Below are 14,963 nucleotides of genomic sequence, written 5' to 3' on the forward strand. Positions count from 1 at the left end.
TTAGCATGCAGTTATTGTTAATAATAAATTCAGCGCATGTCAAAAGGAGGAGAGAGAAGAGAGAGAGAGACAGTGTGGAAGAACAAGTGAGCCAGAGAGACCAACAGACTGTGTGTGTGTGTGAGTGTGTGTGTGAGAGAGAGAGAGAGAGAGTGGGAGAGAGAGAGTGTGGGGGGCATCTGGTCCTCACGCCAGGTTGCAATCCAAAGCAATTAGAGCGAGCAGATGGCTAAATAGCCAAGAAAAAGCCCTCCAACTCCAAACGACAGTGACATGTACAAGTGTGCCAAGAGCACAGAGACTCTGACCCCATCAACTCCAGAAGAGGGGGGGCAGAGAGAGAGAGAGAGAGAGAGGGAGGAGGACAGAATGTAGGGCAGAACTACTTCTGGAAGGAAAGTCTGTCGTATTATGCGTTACCATTCTAACAGGGTCACCTGCTAATGCATTCATACCACTGAAGAAAACGCAGTGAGCTGAACTCCTCTAGGCACCCCCCCCACACACACATACACACCCACGCACCCTACCCTCTTCAAACCTCCACCCCCACTCCTTTGCAAAGTTGAAACTTTGACCAAATTGCTTCTCTAGTTCAAAGAAAGCATCTCTTGACAGCAGCTCTCCATCATGAGCGGCGCTGGCGTGTGTTCCCTTAACTGGTCATTTCACTCCCACACCGACTGGTCCACGTTCTTCCCTGCAGCAGTCCGTTAGCCTGCAGCCCAGGTCCCAAATGGAACTAAACCAGGGAGCATTCGCGTGTCACTGACTAACAAACACACACAGTTATATGACCCTGATCCAAACTAATAGTTGTGTATGTATGCAGCTGAGTGAGTCAGTCTTAAAATGGGCCAATTGCAGGGTCCCATTCAGCTCTATCTGGGTCGGCAGATACGCAGGACGTCTATAAACACACGAGCGCGGGCAGTTCTACACACAGAATGTTTCAAAATGCTGATTCAAACATGAGAAGGTGGAAAGCAGAGGCAGCACATGCACGAGCAAGCAGGACACGCGTCCTCATCCACGTTTTTAAAGACTTTAATTACAAACTGAAAAAATTACAAAGACTAAAATGCTTTCAGACACCAGATTAACTCAAAAAAAAAAAAAAAAAAAAAAAAAAAAACCTGACAGGTTAGTGATGTTGGGATCGTGGGTGTCACAGCACATCGACAGAGCATTCGAAACTGATAAATTAATTCAACAATGAGACGGTTTAAAATCAAATTTAAAATAGTTACATTTCAGTTAAAATTATGGAAAAAAAGTCCTTCATGCTTTCCATGATTGAGACACACAGACATACACCAATGAGGCATCAACTGTTCAGTCTTCTATCACATTTCTATGTATATATTTATATTATGTACAGAGAGACTGGTTTGGTTGAGACACATTAAGGCTTTTGATTTAAATTCCACAGCTTTAAAACATAAGACAGCTACAACATCAGGAATGTTCACAAACACACGCGTGTGTGAAGAGATGAGAGTCTCAGACCCCTCCAGGTCCCAGAAGCGGAGGGGAACGGCACTTCCTTAATATTCTTCAAGTGTTCCGTCCTTGGCCGCAACTTGCTGCTCGTGCCGGAAGGTCGGCGCGTTCTTGACTAACAAGTGGGGATGCTTAACCCCCCCCCCCCCCCATCCTCTCGCTTGCAGCGATAAAAAGGAGTTTAGCCTCACGCCAAAGGCAGAGCACCAGTTTGGCGGAGCTTCCGGTCAGGACGTAAAGTGGGTTGCACTAAAGCCCAAGGCGCCGTCTCTCTGCGCTGTACACAGCTACAGTGCCAGAAATGGTGTAACCTAAAAAAACTACTTTACCCAGCATGCCTTTGGCCTACACTCATTCAAGAGAGCAGAGATGTTCTTCGAAATTCAAGGGCAGCCAGTCTGACAAACGATGACTCTGTGTGTGTGTGTGTGTGTGTGTGTGTGTGTGTGTGTGTGTGTGTGTGTGTGTGTGTGTGTGTGAGAGAGAGAGAGATAGCCAGTTTAAATCATGCTGGGTGAGAGATACCCAGTTTAAATCATGCTCTGTGTGTGTGCATGCTTGTGTCTCTCTGTCTGAGACCCTGAGAGCATGGACGAACTGCTCCTTGCCCTCAAGTCAGACACCATTTAACACACTGACTCTGACTCTCTCTGTCTCTCTCTCACACACACACACACACACACACACACACACACACACAGCACAGTTAAGCGACCGAACAGTTGTAGCTCACTGAAATGGTTCGACTTGTGCCGTGCATGCTGGGTTTAAAGTCCCCACGGCTGACGTTCTGCTAAACCAATGCTCATCTTTCATGCCATGACAACACGTGATGACACACACACACCTCATTCAGCACACTGAACTCTCTTATGTACAATATATAGAAGTATAGACATTTATCACAGGATTTTCATGTAAGAAAAATAAATTTCAGACACCTCACACCAATATATATATATATATATATTGTATATACACAGACACACACAATCTCTCTCTCTCTCTTCCATCATCAGACTGGAGTCTCAACTAAGTGACAAATGTAAAAAGAAAAGAACAAAACAATCTATCTGTAAGGGATATTCAAAATTTGTGTGGCCATGGCAACTAATTTGGGCATGTGCATTTGGAGACATGGAGCTCAAACAGCTCCATGTGCCCAGTTCAGCTGCATGCCACAGCAGCCTTCGTCAGTATGACCTTGGTGGGTCGAGAAAGGTCACTGAGGGGCGGGTGACGTCTGCAGCGAAGGGGGCAGGTCAGCTGCACCTGCCCCGACCGGGTGACGGAGTGAATCTGCACACACTCGCGCGAACGGCCCCTTTTGGCACAAATCGCATGCAGGCGCACACGGACACGGACACCGTCCCCGTTGTCTATTATATTGTGGAATTACACGTTTGTCCAAATTTCTGAGGGCCGTAACGAGAGGGACAGCTAATGATCTAACCGATCATTAGAGTGCTCGCACTTGCAAACACGCAAAACACATTTTTGGCCTTGCTGTCCACTAGTTGTAAATTGCGTTTGTGCAAACTTGTGCAGACCCGGGTGGTAAAACTGGTGCGAACGCACCAGCTGAAGGGGATGTGTGAAGTGTGCGTCTCTTCTGCACACAAAGGATGTGGGGAAAACTCAGTTTAGGAGTCACTCAGTCATCTAAAAATAACCAGTGGCCAGAATCAGGCAGCTGGTGAGTCAGTGTTGGTGCAACCTACAGACGCAGCAATGCAGCCACGCAGAGTGAATCACTACAGATGAGCAGCATTTAGAGGAAGGAGTGCGAGAGCATGGACATTTATGGACTGATGAAAAGTCACAGGTGTGAGCCTACGAGATCTGAGGGGAAGACTGATCTGTGTAGGTTAGGGGTTAACACATCCCACACTGTTACTGTGCTTCACCTCAGTTAACAAGATTTTAGTGTAAACACTTCACAGGTGCTGTATACAGCCAACGGGTACAAGGTCATCACAGCACCCACAAAGCCCCCCCCTCCCCCCAGTCCTGCACATTGCCATCCCTGTATCCGGCCAGAACTAGTCAGAAGCCACTGGTGACAGGTGCTGCTCACATGTTTAACCTCTGCTGCCCCTGGACAGCCAGGCAGCACGGGGCGATGACACGTAATGAAATATTCACCCTCTCAGACGCACCCAAATCGACTGCTGCCGCTTCACAATCCAGCATGTCCCTCCCCGCCCCCCGAACACAGCCTGTGTATGTCAGGGTGCAAGTGTGTGTGTGTGTGTGTGTGTGTGTGTGTGTTACATATAATGCAGTGTGCACATTTAAAGTCTCCCGTTACTCTCAGAAACTCTCAGTCACCATGACAACTGTTGTGTTGCACTGTAAAAGCCAGATTGTTCCTTATCTTCAGTCTCTGTTCTCCAGCCTCTCAGTCCTGTGTCCATATTCACTGCAGTCATCCATCCATCCATCCATCCATCCAGTCGGCATTAATTCTGATTCTCTTTTATGCTTCTTTTCCCAGTTCAAATTTGATGTGTAGTACACAATGAATAATTGTAGAAGAGGAAGAAAAGGAATCCTTTGGAAACCGGTCCACTCTCCTCTTGGTCCACCTCTCCCTTCTCGCTCATCTCTCCATCCGTCTCTCTGTCCCTCTCCTCTCACACATAGACAGCAGTCCGGGAGATGACCGAGCCGTCCCTCTGCGACTCCATGTCGTCGAGGTAGCCGGCACCCAGGTCCTCGTCGTGCGGGCGGAGCTGCAAGATGGGCCCGCCTGGTCTGAAGTTGTCGTACCGCTCGTCCTCTTCCTCCAGCTCGTCGAACTTCCTGCGCTCCGCCTCGTCCAGCTCGCTGCTCAGCAAGATGTCCTGGGCCGTGGGTGTGCTCTCCACCAGGGCCACGCCCCCGGGGTGCACGCCGTGGTTGGCCGCCTTTTCGGACAGCCCCGCCTCACCCCTATAGATGGGCGTGTTGTTATTGCCATTGTTGCCTGCGCCATTCTTGCCGCCGGAGCTGTAGAGGTGGGCCGCCGAGTCGGCCTTGCTGTTGCCTCGGTAACCCTGCTGTTGCCGGCGGCTACGGCTTACCAAGACGGAGATGAGCACGCCGACCAATAAGATGGCCAGGAGGCTGCCGATGACCGCGCCCGCCACCACGCCCGCGTTGGAGGGAGGGGCAGGGGCTTCTAAAGGAGGAGAGAAAGAAACAGGGGGACAAAGGTGAGAAAGGGGGAAGGGGGAGAGAGAGAGAGAGAGAGAGAGAGAGAGAGGGAGGGGAGGGAGAGAGAGAGAGGGAGGGGAGAGAGAGAGAGGGGGGGGGGAGGGAGAGGGGGAGGGAGAGAGAGAGGGAGGGAGGGAGAGAGGGAGGGAGGGAGGGAGGGAGAGAGGGAGGGAGGGAGGGAGAGAGGGAGGGAGGGAGGGAGGGGGGGACGACTCGCAGACGCTTCATTTCAGTTTCACGCACTGCCGGTCTGCCTGACTGTGTTCGTACGTGCAGGTGTGTATGTGGTGAGTGATTTCCCCTCAGTACTGCTCGTTGTAAGGCCAGTTTGTTGCACTTCCAGCCCACCAGCATGAGAGAACAGGGGGGCAAATGAAATGACAGGCTCACGGGGGAGGGCAACAGAGTGGAGAAAGGATGAATGGATGGATGGATGGAGGCAATGACTGAGTGTGACACAGCAGACGTACTTGAAGCCACAAATATAGAACAGCACACAGCCCGTTTTCTCACTGGCCAGCAACACAGAGCGAGCGTGACTGCATACGTGCATGCGCGCGTGTGTTCAGAAAGAAAGCGTGCGAGGCCATTGCCATCTAATGCGGCTCTCACATTCAAATGCTTACAGAACTGACACTTGGACATAGAGGGGGGGAAAAAAAAGAAGCTGTGTGTGTGTGTGTGTGTGTGTGTGTGTGTGTGTGTCAGTCACTAGGGACTCAAAAGTAATGTATAAAGAATACAAATTCAAAACCATTCCACTCTTGTCTCCTTCCCCCTCTCTCTCTCTCTCCCTCGCTCTCTCCATCAAATCGGTTTTTCCACTCTCTCTGGTTTCCTGCCTGTAAGTGGGTGACACTGCCCTAAAAGCAATGCTAAAACAGGAACACACACACACCTCTCTGATCTCCTACTCCAAACACTGCCTCCCTCTTCCACTAAACACACATGCTCTTAGTCTCCTAAAGTGTGTACACACGCGCACACACAGACACGTAGAAGACTACAGGTACAGGATTGTGTCTGAGCCAATCATTGTGTTCTTGTTTACACCCCACTATGCAAGTACATACTTACTTCTTTCCCACTCGTGCACACACACACACACACACACACACACACACACACACACACACACACACACACACACACACACACACACACACACCCCTCCCACTCTCCCAGTAAGACGCAGTCGCAGGAGTTAAACTGCATGTGCATCGGAGAGGAGCGATGCTTCAACGCCAAAGACACAGGAGGGGTCGGAGCTAGACGTGTGGGCGGGGCCAGACATGGGTAGGCGGGGCTAGGAGGGCTAGTTAAACACCGACTTCCAGCTTCTTCCGGATCTTAGGAGGGGGGAGGGCTGTGATGATCTGGAGTGTCACATGCTTTTCTCTTTATAACAGCAACACCAGTAAGTCGACAGATGGAGAGAGAAGGAATTAACATTTAAAGCGCAAGAGAGGGAGGAACAGAAAGTGAGGGGGAGTCCGGATGGCAACAAGGGGTTACAGCCAGGTCCCCTCTCTCCTCTCCTCTGCTTCTCCCTCTCCAGAACATGAAGGTCTGGGAGTAGCGTTGCTAGTAACTACTGCATACCTCTCTCTCTCTCTCTCTCTCGCTCGCTCGCTCGCTCGCACACACACACACAACCAAGCAGTGGCTCCATGACAAGTTAAATCTGTTCAGGATGACCAGAGTCACCATGGAGACGGTTGCCGGGGGTGATGGCAGCCGAGCGGGTCTTGACCGTGTTCGCGCCCGTTAGTGCTTTTGCACTTACCTGCCATGATGCGTCCACGCGGTAAGAGTGCCTCATATATACGCTACTGATCACCCCCCCCCCCCGTCCCGGTAAGAGTGCCTCATATATACGCTACTGATCACCCCCCTCGTCCCGGTAAGAGTGCTTCATATATACGCTACTGATCACCCCCCTCGTCCCGGTAAGAGTGCCTCATATATACGCTACTGATCACCCCCCCCGTCCCGGTAAGAGTGCCTCATATATACGCTACTGATCACCCCCCCCCCCCGGTCCCGGTAAGAGTGCTTCATATATACGCTACTGATCACCCCCGTCCCCCGTCCCGGTAAGAGTGCCTCATATATACGCTACTGATCACCCCCGTCCCCCGTCCCGGTAAGAGTGCCTCATATATACGCTACTGATCACCCCCCCGTCCCGGTAAGAGTGCCTCATATATACGCTACTGATCACCCCCGTCCCCCGTCCCGGTAAGAGTGCCTCATATATACGCTACTGATCACCCCCCCCCCCCCGGTAAGAGTGCCTCATATATACGCTACTGATCACCCCCCCCATCCCGGTAACAGTGCCTCATATATACGCTACTGATCACCCCCCCCGTCCCGGTAACAGTGCCTCATATATACGCTACTGATCACCCCCCGTCCCCCACACACACACACACACACACACAGACATGCGCGTTCGGATGGCAGAGACCGCTTGAATTGGAGTTTTGGCCTAACAGGTTGGGGCGATCAGGAAGTGGAGCTGCCCATCACGTCAGCCGAGGACTTCCAACCCCCGTGGGCTCTCAGCACTCTACACCAACCGCAGCCGCTCGCAACCCACGCCTGAACTATGGCCGCCAAACTGGGGTAGAAACCGCACAGAAGAGAACTCCAGTACTGCGTAATTCCTGCCTGCGGTGCCAGAAACACGTCTGGCTGTTCCTGCCTGCGGTGCCATCTCCGTCCATGACGCAACACCCACAGGCCAGCCGGGCCTGCACGAAGGGATGAGGACAGAGGGCGTGACCTATCCCGTCTGAGCGGCTTCGGCGATGAGAGTGAGCACAAGATTGTGTTGGAGAGAGAGAGCGAGAGAGAGAGAGAGAGAGCGAGAGAGAGAGCGAGAGAGCGAGAGAGAGAGCGAGAGAGCGAGAGAGAGAGAGCGAGAGAGAGAGAGAGAGAGAGAGAGAGAGAGACACACACACACTGGTACAATTACTGATGTGTAAGCAAAAGGAGAAGGACTGAAACAGCAGAGACAGACGGGATGTGGTGAGAGAACAAACAAGGCGAAAGTGGGTGTGTGTGAGAGAGAGACAGACGGGATTTTAAACGTCATCGGCGTTCCTCGTTCCTCTTGTCTACCCCCCCCCCCCCCCCCCCGCCCCGTCTCTCTCCAGCTTATCCCCTCCAGATCGCTCCATTAGAATAACGCTGGGGAGCCAGGAAGGAGGAGAGCTCTTCATCTCGGGCTCACCCCCCTCCCCCGCCCGGCCATCAGTCACACAGGGACAGACGCACTTTTATTTTGCACCACCACACGGACACACTGGAGTTAGACACAGACATAAGTGACAAAGAGCAAGGGAAGATGACAGAGAGAGAGAGAGAGAGAGAGAGAGAGAGAGAGAGAGAGAGAGAGAGAGAACCCTCTAAATATGCCAGCTGCCAGTGAGATGCACATATTCTCTATGGTTAAGTGCAGAAGTTCTTGGTGAGCAGCAATCTGCTCCAGAACATCAGGCCCTGGAGGGACAGGAGAAAGAACGACCCCACCCACAGCTGACCCAACGCACTGTGTGTGTGTGTGTGTGAGAAAGCGTGAGGCATGCTGTGGAATCACCACTCAGCTCGGAACACTGGTTCAGTTCAGCATGAGGACGTTCCCGTGGTCAGCAGGCATAAGCGTGACGCGGGACTCAGGCAGGACTCATGAGATACTGATCCCGCGGCACAGCACAGCTCAGCTGGCCGGTGAACACAGCTCCGAAAAGGTTTAAATGGGAAAGAGAAGAGCGAAGAGAAGAGTGTTAGAAGGGCGAAGACTCGACAGCTAAGAAGACTCCACAGAGCTGAGGTCAGGGGAACAGCTCGCCTGGACCCAGACAGAACAAACTGGAGCCCAGAGTCCAAAAGCGGAGGTGGATTAAGCGAGGGATGACACGTGGTGGATGGATGGTGGAGAGGAAAGCGCAAAGTGAACAAATGGCCTTACACCAGTACCCACAACCCCCTGCGAGAAGACACTGAGCGTGGCTGGAATGGACAACACTGTGTGCATGTGTGTACGTGCGCGTCCTCACTCACCTCGCACGGCTGTGGTGACCTGGTCTCTCCCCGTTCCGAGCCGGTTCCTCACCTCACAGATGAAGGTGGCATTGACCGTCTCGTCCACCTTCAGCACAGTCAGTTTATTCTCGTTCACCTGCACCGGGTCGGGCATCAGTCCGGACATCCTGCCAAAGCAGCGGGACATCACGTTAACAGCAGGACGCCATGTTACAGGTCTCACTTACACACCCAGCTGGTGAGGAACGGTCCAGGAAGCACCGTGAAGACAGAGAGGCTAATCTTAACCACCTTGTGCTTGATGCTTTCTGACACCTTCAGGTTAGCTAAGGCTACAGAAACAGGGCCTGCATGGAGCAAGCTAACAGGGCTTTTACATTTACAGCATTTAGCTGATGCGTTTATCCAAAGTGACTTACAATTATGACTGAATACAACTTGAGCAACTGAGGGTTAAGGATCTTGCACAGGGGCCCTACAGTGGAAACTTGGCAGTGGTGGGACTTGAATCAGCAACCTTCCGATTACAAGTCAAGTACCTTAACCACTGAGCTACCACTGCCCACATCATCAAAGCGCACGGACAGCCTGGCATGAAGGCGGCTCGGAGGAGGAAGAGGAGGTGGTGAGGGACGGGATGCTTACGTTCGCCAGGTCACGGTGGTGGGGATGGGGTTTCCGTCAGCCTGGCAGGTCAGGACCACGTTCGTGCGGCCCAGATACCAGTTGTTATCGTATCCCACGATCTTCACCTGCGGGGGATCTGGGAGAGCGCGAGAGATATTTACCATGTGTTGTGTGGTAACTTTGCATAGAGGTTTTATGTGAGGCATCAGCTATTAACTATCAGCATAGCCATGAAACCTGCCCTCAGTCAGAGTGCGCGCACACACACACACACACACACACACACACACACACACACACACACTGCAGTCTCCGTGAGCCTGAGCAGCCTTCATGGTTTTGCACTGGCTCAATTAGAGACCATCTATCCATTCATTCCTCCAGCTCAGCAACAACATGGAAATAAAGTGGGGGGCAGGGCTTGTGTTGTAGCTAGTGGGCGGGAAGGGGTGTGGCCGTACATTCGATCACCAGGTTCATGGGGAAAGTCTGGGGCGTGGCTAGCGTGCGGTGGGTCACCACACAGCTGATGTCCTTGCCGTTGTCGGCGAGCGTGGGCACCAGCCAGTACTCGCCGCGCACCGTCACCGTGTTGTCAGAGTTCTGCATGGTGCCCGGAGACGAGGCGTTGCCACCCACCGCCGTCACCCAGGAGATGGCTGCCGGCGGGCGCCCGTTGGCCGACTCGCAGCGGGCCACGGCAACAGGGGTGGAGCCGGCGGGCACGGGGATGATGGTGGCAGAGTTGGCAGGCTTGGCTATGGAGGGAAAGAGAGAGAGAGAGAGAGAGAGAAAATCTGAGTGATGAAGGAAGAGAGGGTTGGATAGGTTTTTTTGGCAGTGTGATCTGAGGGGGGTAGGGTGGGGTTGGTGGGGTTAGGCGGGGGCTTGGCTCCTGCTGTTGCACACCCTCACAGCGCTTGCATTGTACGCACGTTCCTCTCAAAGAGAGACATCAAAGAGAGGAGGAAAAAAAACGAGAGACTGAGAACGACAGGAGAGCAGCGGCCTCTCAGCATGACAAGCAGGCAGATCAATAGCGCCTGCGCACGCGCGCACACACACACACACAGCAGGGGGAGAGCAGGCCAGGGAGAAGGTGCGAGCAAGACTGAGAGAACCAGAGTGAGAGAGAGAGAGAGCGAGAGAGAGAGAGAGAGAAGCCTGGCCAAGGTTACTGCCACCCTTCACACATTAACAGCTGCGCAACTGATCTGATTATCATTTATAAATACAGTGTTGGGCAGGTTAGAGCAGGCACGCACGCACACACACACACACGCGGGTGTACCCACCCAGCAGGACCAGCGAGGTGACGCCCTGCTCATTTCCGCTGGGGTAGGTGGCGTACTCGCAGATGTACTTCCCCTCGTCAGTCATCTGGATGTCTGTGATCTGAATGGTTGGGTTGTCCAATGGGGGCGGGTCTATCATGAAGCTGACACGCCCATCCACTGGCGACAGGGGGTAGTTGATGCCAAATTTTGGGTGGAAAACAGCGATGTTGGTGCGGCTGCTGACACCCTCCAAAATCCACGACACCTGCAGCACCAGAGAAAGGCTGCACCTCAGCATGCTAGCACCCTACAGACCGGCTTGCTGACGCTGTGTACGAGTGCGTGTGTGTGTGTGTGTGTGTGTGTGTGTGTGTGTGTGTCAGCCTCTGACCTGGGTAAGCTCTGTTTTGCCTGGATCAGGGAACTGGCAGCGTAGGATCACCGTCTGACCTGGATACGTCACCACCTCGGGCTGCACCTTCACACGCTGGGCCAATGAACCTGCAGGGATGAACGAAGAGGCAGGGCATGAGAACGGGAAGCTACGATGCCTGTTTCCTGCCTGTCTGAGACCATTTGACCTCCGACCTTTGTCTGTGTTGGAAAATGTGCATGTTCTGGCCTTGGTGAGCTTAGTGTGTGTTGGTTTAACAAAAGGCAGAAGGGTTCAAATGAGAAATGGCAGATGAAACTTCAGCACAACAGCAAGTAGGACAGCGTTCCTGATTTCATTCACGCGCGTGTGATGGTGAGGAAAATTTTGTCTCAAAACATTCATCATCCTGCACTATACAGAGAACATTTATCATCCAGGTGGAAGAGGAGGTGAAAACCTGAGAGTGTGAGTGTGTGAGGGAGAGAGATGTGGGTGTGTGAACAAGAGGTGGGAAGAGGAAAGCAAAAGGAACCAAGAGTGTTTTTCGATAAACTCTTCCCCTGTATTGACAAAAAATGCAGTTTTAGGAACTGTGTATGTGACTGTCTGTCTGTCTGTGTGTCTGAGAATGTACACCGTATGGACAAAAATTTTGGGACACCTACAGATTTCTTGGACATGCCATTCTAACTCCATAGGCCCTGATATTGAGCTGGACCTCCCTTTGCAGTTGTAATAGTTCCCTCTCCTCGGGCACGCCGCTCTTTTGCAGTGTGTCTGTGGGACGTGTGTGAGGTGAGACACTGGCACTGGAACAGAGTGCCTGGCACAAAGTCTCCCTTCTACTTCATCTCAGGCATTGGATGGGGTTGAGGTCAGGGCTCCGTGTGGGCCAGTGCAGATATTCACCACCACTCACCCCACCATGCTTTGCACACTGGGACAGTCACGCTCCAAACTGTTCCCGCAAAGCTGGAAGCACGCAACGGTCCAAAACGTCTTGTTACGCTGAAATATTAAGATCTCCCTTCACTGGAACTATGGGTCTAGACCCACACAGCATTCTCCCTTCTCTGCAAAACTTTACAGGTGGCATAGAAGGTAGAACCCCTGCCATGCAGCTCCCATCACAGATGTTTTGCTGGTGCGAACGTCTGCAGTGATCCAGTCACCATACCCCTCAGCGCCCCAGAACTGCGATGTTACTTTGTATCCGAGTTGCTGGGGTACCTAAACTCTTCCATTATTCCAATAACGCCACTCAGAGATGACTGTGAAATTTCCCAAACCAGCTTGTTGCAATGCTGGCCTCTTTGTACAAGACCTCGCTGGAATTCAGGGAGCTCTTTGGAACGACCCGTTCTCTCACTGCATGGTGTTTGGCCTTACACACCCATGTCAGTGGCACTGAATGAAACGGGATGAAGGTGTGTCCCAATACTTTTGTCAATATAGGGCTTGTGTGAGTGTGCACCCCCAAGCTCACTACTCCACCGCCTCGTGGCCAAGCCCCTCCGCTGCCCCTTGTACCAGTTTCCTCAGTCTCACTGGCGCCCCCTACTGCCAAGAGGGAGAGCCATGATGCAACAGTTTCTAACTACGTTCTGCTGTTAAAGACGTTTGCTCACAGCGTTTCAGCAGTGTCTCCCGAGACGCCAAAAGCAAACGCCTGTTCGGTTTGAGGGGACTGAGGTTGCGGAGCAAATGATGGGGGTGGAGCTTGATTAATATTAAAAAGGTCCTGTGATAAAACCTCAGCAACTGAGCAGAGACTTGGTGTGTGCTTTTCAGACGTGGATGGAGTCAGGTACATGCATGTGCACTAGACACACACACACACACACACACACACACACACACACACACAGGACAGAGGGACACCTTGCCAGTATAAGAGGTCTGATGAAAGCCTGGCCTGAGTAACATTTCCTTCCCCGCCCCCATCCTTCCACTAGTTCGAAACAACTCAGGAAGAGGAGGCGGGCCACCCTATGCCAAGCACTTTCACAGGTGTCCGCCACTGTATGCGTGTCTGTGTGTATACATGCCCATATGATGTCTGCTGCCAACACAAGTGCCCCACCACACAGATCACACAGACACAAGGCAAACCTGCATGACTCACACAGACGCACAGGTGTGTGTGTGTGTGTGTGAGTGTGTGAGTGAGAGAGAGAGAGAGAGGTGGGGGGGGGGAGCTGTCGGGGGTTGGGACAGGAACAGCTGGAAGTGCTGCTGGAAAAGCAGGAAATGCTGCATGTCCGTGTGTTCTCAGATGGTGGCAGGTCAGTCTGAAAGTGTGTGTGTGTGGGGGGGGGGGGTTACATTCATCCCTGTACTTTATTACACACACACGGCATGGCCTACACAAGGAGCCATGGAGTGTTTCTGGTCCACATAAAACACGTAAACACTTAAGAGTTCACACAGAAATGGACTCCCTCCCATCCCCCACCAGGAACGACTCGCTGACCAAGACAGGAGAGCCAGACAGACCTCACAGGGGGCGGTCCAAAAAAAATCACACACACACAGAATACCAGAGAGAGGAGACCTCACAGGGGCCGGTCCGAAAAAAACACCAATAATTTGCCTGTTTACACAAAGAGAGCAGTCTGGAATACACTCATCCATGGGGCAAGAACCCCATCCTCCCAGGGCTGAGAGAGAGAAAGATTCTGAGAGTAGTCATGCTGCAGTCATTCCAGGGAGATGCTAAACTAAAGTAACTATTTAACTGTACAGGTCAAAGGAGAGTGACGGGAAGGAAATGACCTTTCTGGCTCTTAGTCTACAGCATGCCAGTGTGCTCTTTCTTTCTCAATCCCCATCAGCCTCAAACATCCCATACGAAGACCAAGAGACAAAGTGCCTGTCTACTGTGTGTGTGTGTGTGTGTGTGTGTGTGTGTGTGTGTGTGTGTGTGTGTGTGTGTGTGTGTGTGTGTGTGTGTGTGTGTGTGTGTGTGTGTGTGTGCGCGCGCGCATGATCAAAGAAACTGCCGTGAGCTGTTCTGTTCCATGTCAAGGCCACATTCACCAGCTATTACGCCATTTCATCCATCCATACGTACGTACGCTTGTGTGTGTGCGCACGCGCATTTCGAATCAGACTAAGAAAGGTTCAGCCTCGGTCCGTCGCAGGTTTTCCGCCCATGAGATATAGTAACCTTGGAAACGCAGAGCAGGAAACCACACACACACACACACACACACACACACACACACAGCGGCCGAGAAGGGTGTGAAGCCAGCAGCTCCACCCCAAGAGCATGAGCTGGCAGAGCTGGACGAATGACACATGACTGAAAGTGCTGAAAGAGAAACATCCCGCTGGACGTGGCCCTGGAGTCCCGCTTGAGCTCACGTTGCCATGGCGGCCCAATTACGTCATTAAAAGGAATGTGAGAAAGGAGGAGAGAGGAAAAGCCAATCTACACCGGTCACTACCAGCCACACACACACACATACACTTGAATTATCGTAGTAGTCCGTAAGGTCGAGGCTGACCAACCACTGACCCACACACTACATCTGCTTTAAAAAATTAATGAAATAATTAATAAATAGATAGAGAGATAGATAGGGGACGCGCATTCTGTTATCTCAAACAGAACACACCCCCCAAAAATTCAAATCCACACACACGGCATTAAGCCCATAAATGAGCCAGCTTGCCACAGCTCCGTTGGGTGTGTGTGTGTGTGTGTGAGTGAGAAAGAGAGATTAAGCGAAAGCTGCTGGGATCAACTGCCGTTCCTGATTAGGAACGGATCATCCCGGATTTCTCACACACACACACACACACACACACACACACACACACACACACACACACACACACACACACATACTGCACAAACACCAAAGAGCAAGTAAGTGAGAAGGAGATTTCTAGCAGGTTTGTGGAGGAGAAGGTAGAACCTCATA

General features: G+C 52.1%; 1 protein-coding gene across 2 annotated transcripts in view; it reads right to left on the minus strand.

Moving 5' to 3' along the window:
* si:ch73-22o12.1 (nectin-2) overlaps window positions 1–14,963 on the minus strand; it is a 38,353-nt gene that overhangs the window by 15,324 nt on the left and 8,066 nt on the right. Inside the window, exons 2-7 of one of the 2 annotated variants that reach the window (XM_035530971.1) lie at window positions 11,050–11,159; window positions 10,677–10,923; window positions 9,843–10,139; window positions 9,400–9,517; window positions 8,773–8,921; window positions 1,032–4,666 (exon numbers count right to left, since the gene is read on the minus strand). In XM_035530971.1, coding sequence (XP_035386864.1) covers window positions 4,140–4,666; window positions 8,773–8,921; window positions 9,400–9,517; window positions 9,843–10,139; window positions 10,677–10,923; window positions 11,050–11,159 — 1,448 coding nt within the window. In that variant the 3' untranslated portion in view covers window positions 1,032–4,139. Of the gene's footprint in view, window positions 1–1,031; window positions 4,667–8,772; window positions 8,922–9,399; window positions 9,518–9,842; window positions 10,140–10,676; window positions 10,924–11,049; window positions 11,160–14,963 lie in introns of those variants that run through there. The other variant, XM_035530972.1, reaches the window with a different exon arrangement.

The sequence above is a fragment of the Electrophorus electricus genome, chromosome 10 (assembly GCF_013358815.1).
Source record: "Electrophorus electricus isolate fEleEle1 chromosome 10, fEleEle1.pri, whole genome shotgun sequence".
Lineage (NCBI taxonomy): Eukaryota > Metazoa > Chordata > Actinopteri > Gymnotiformes > Gymnotidae > Electrophorus > Electrophorus electricus.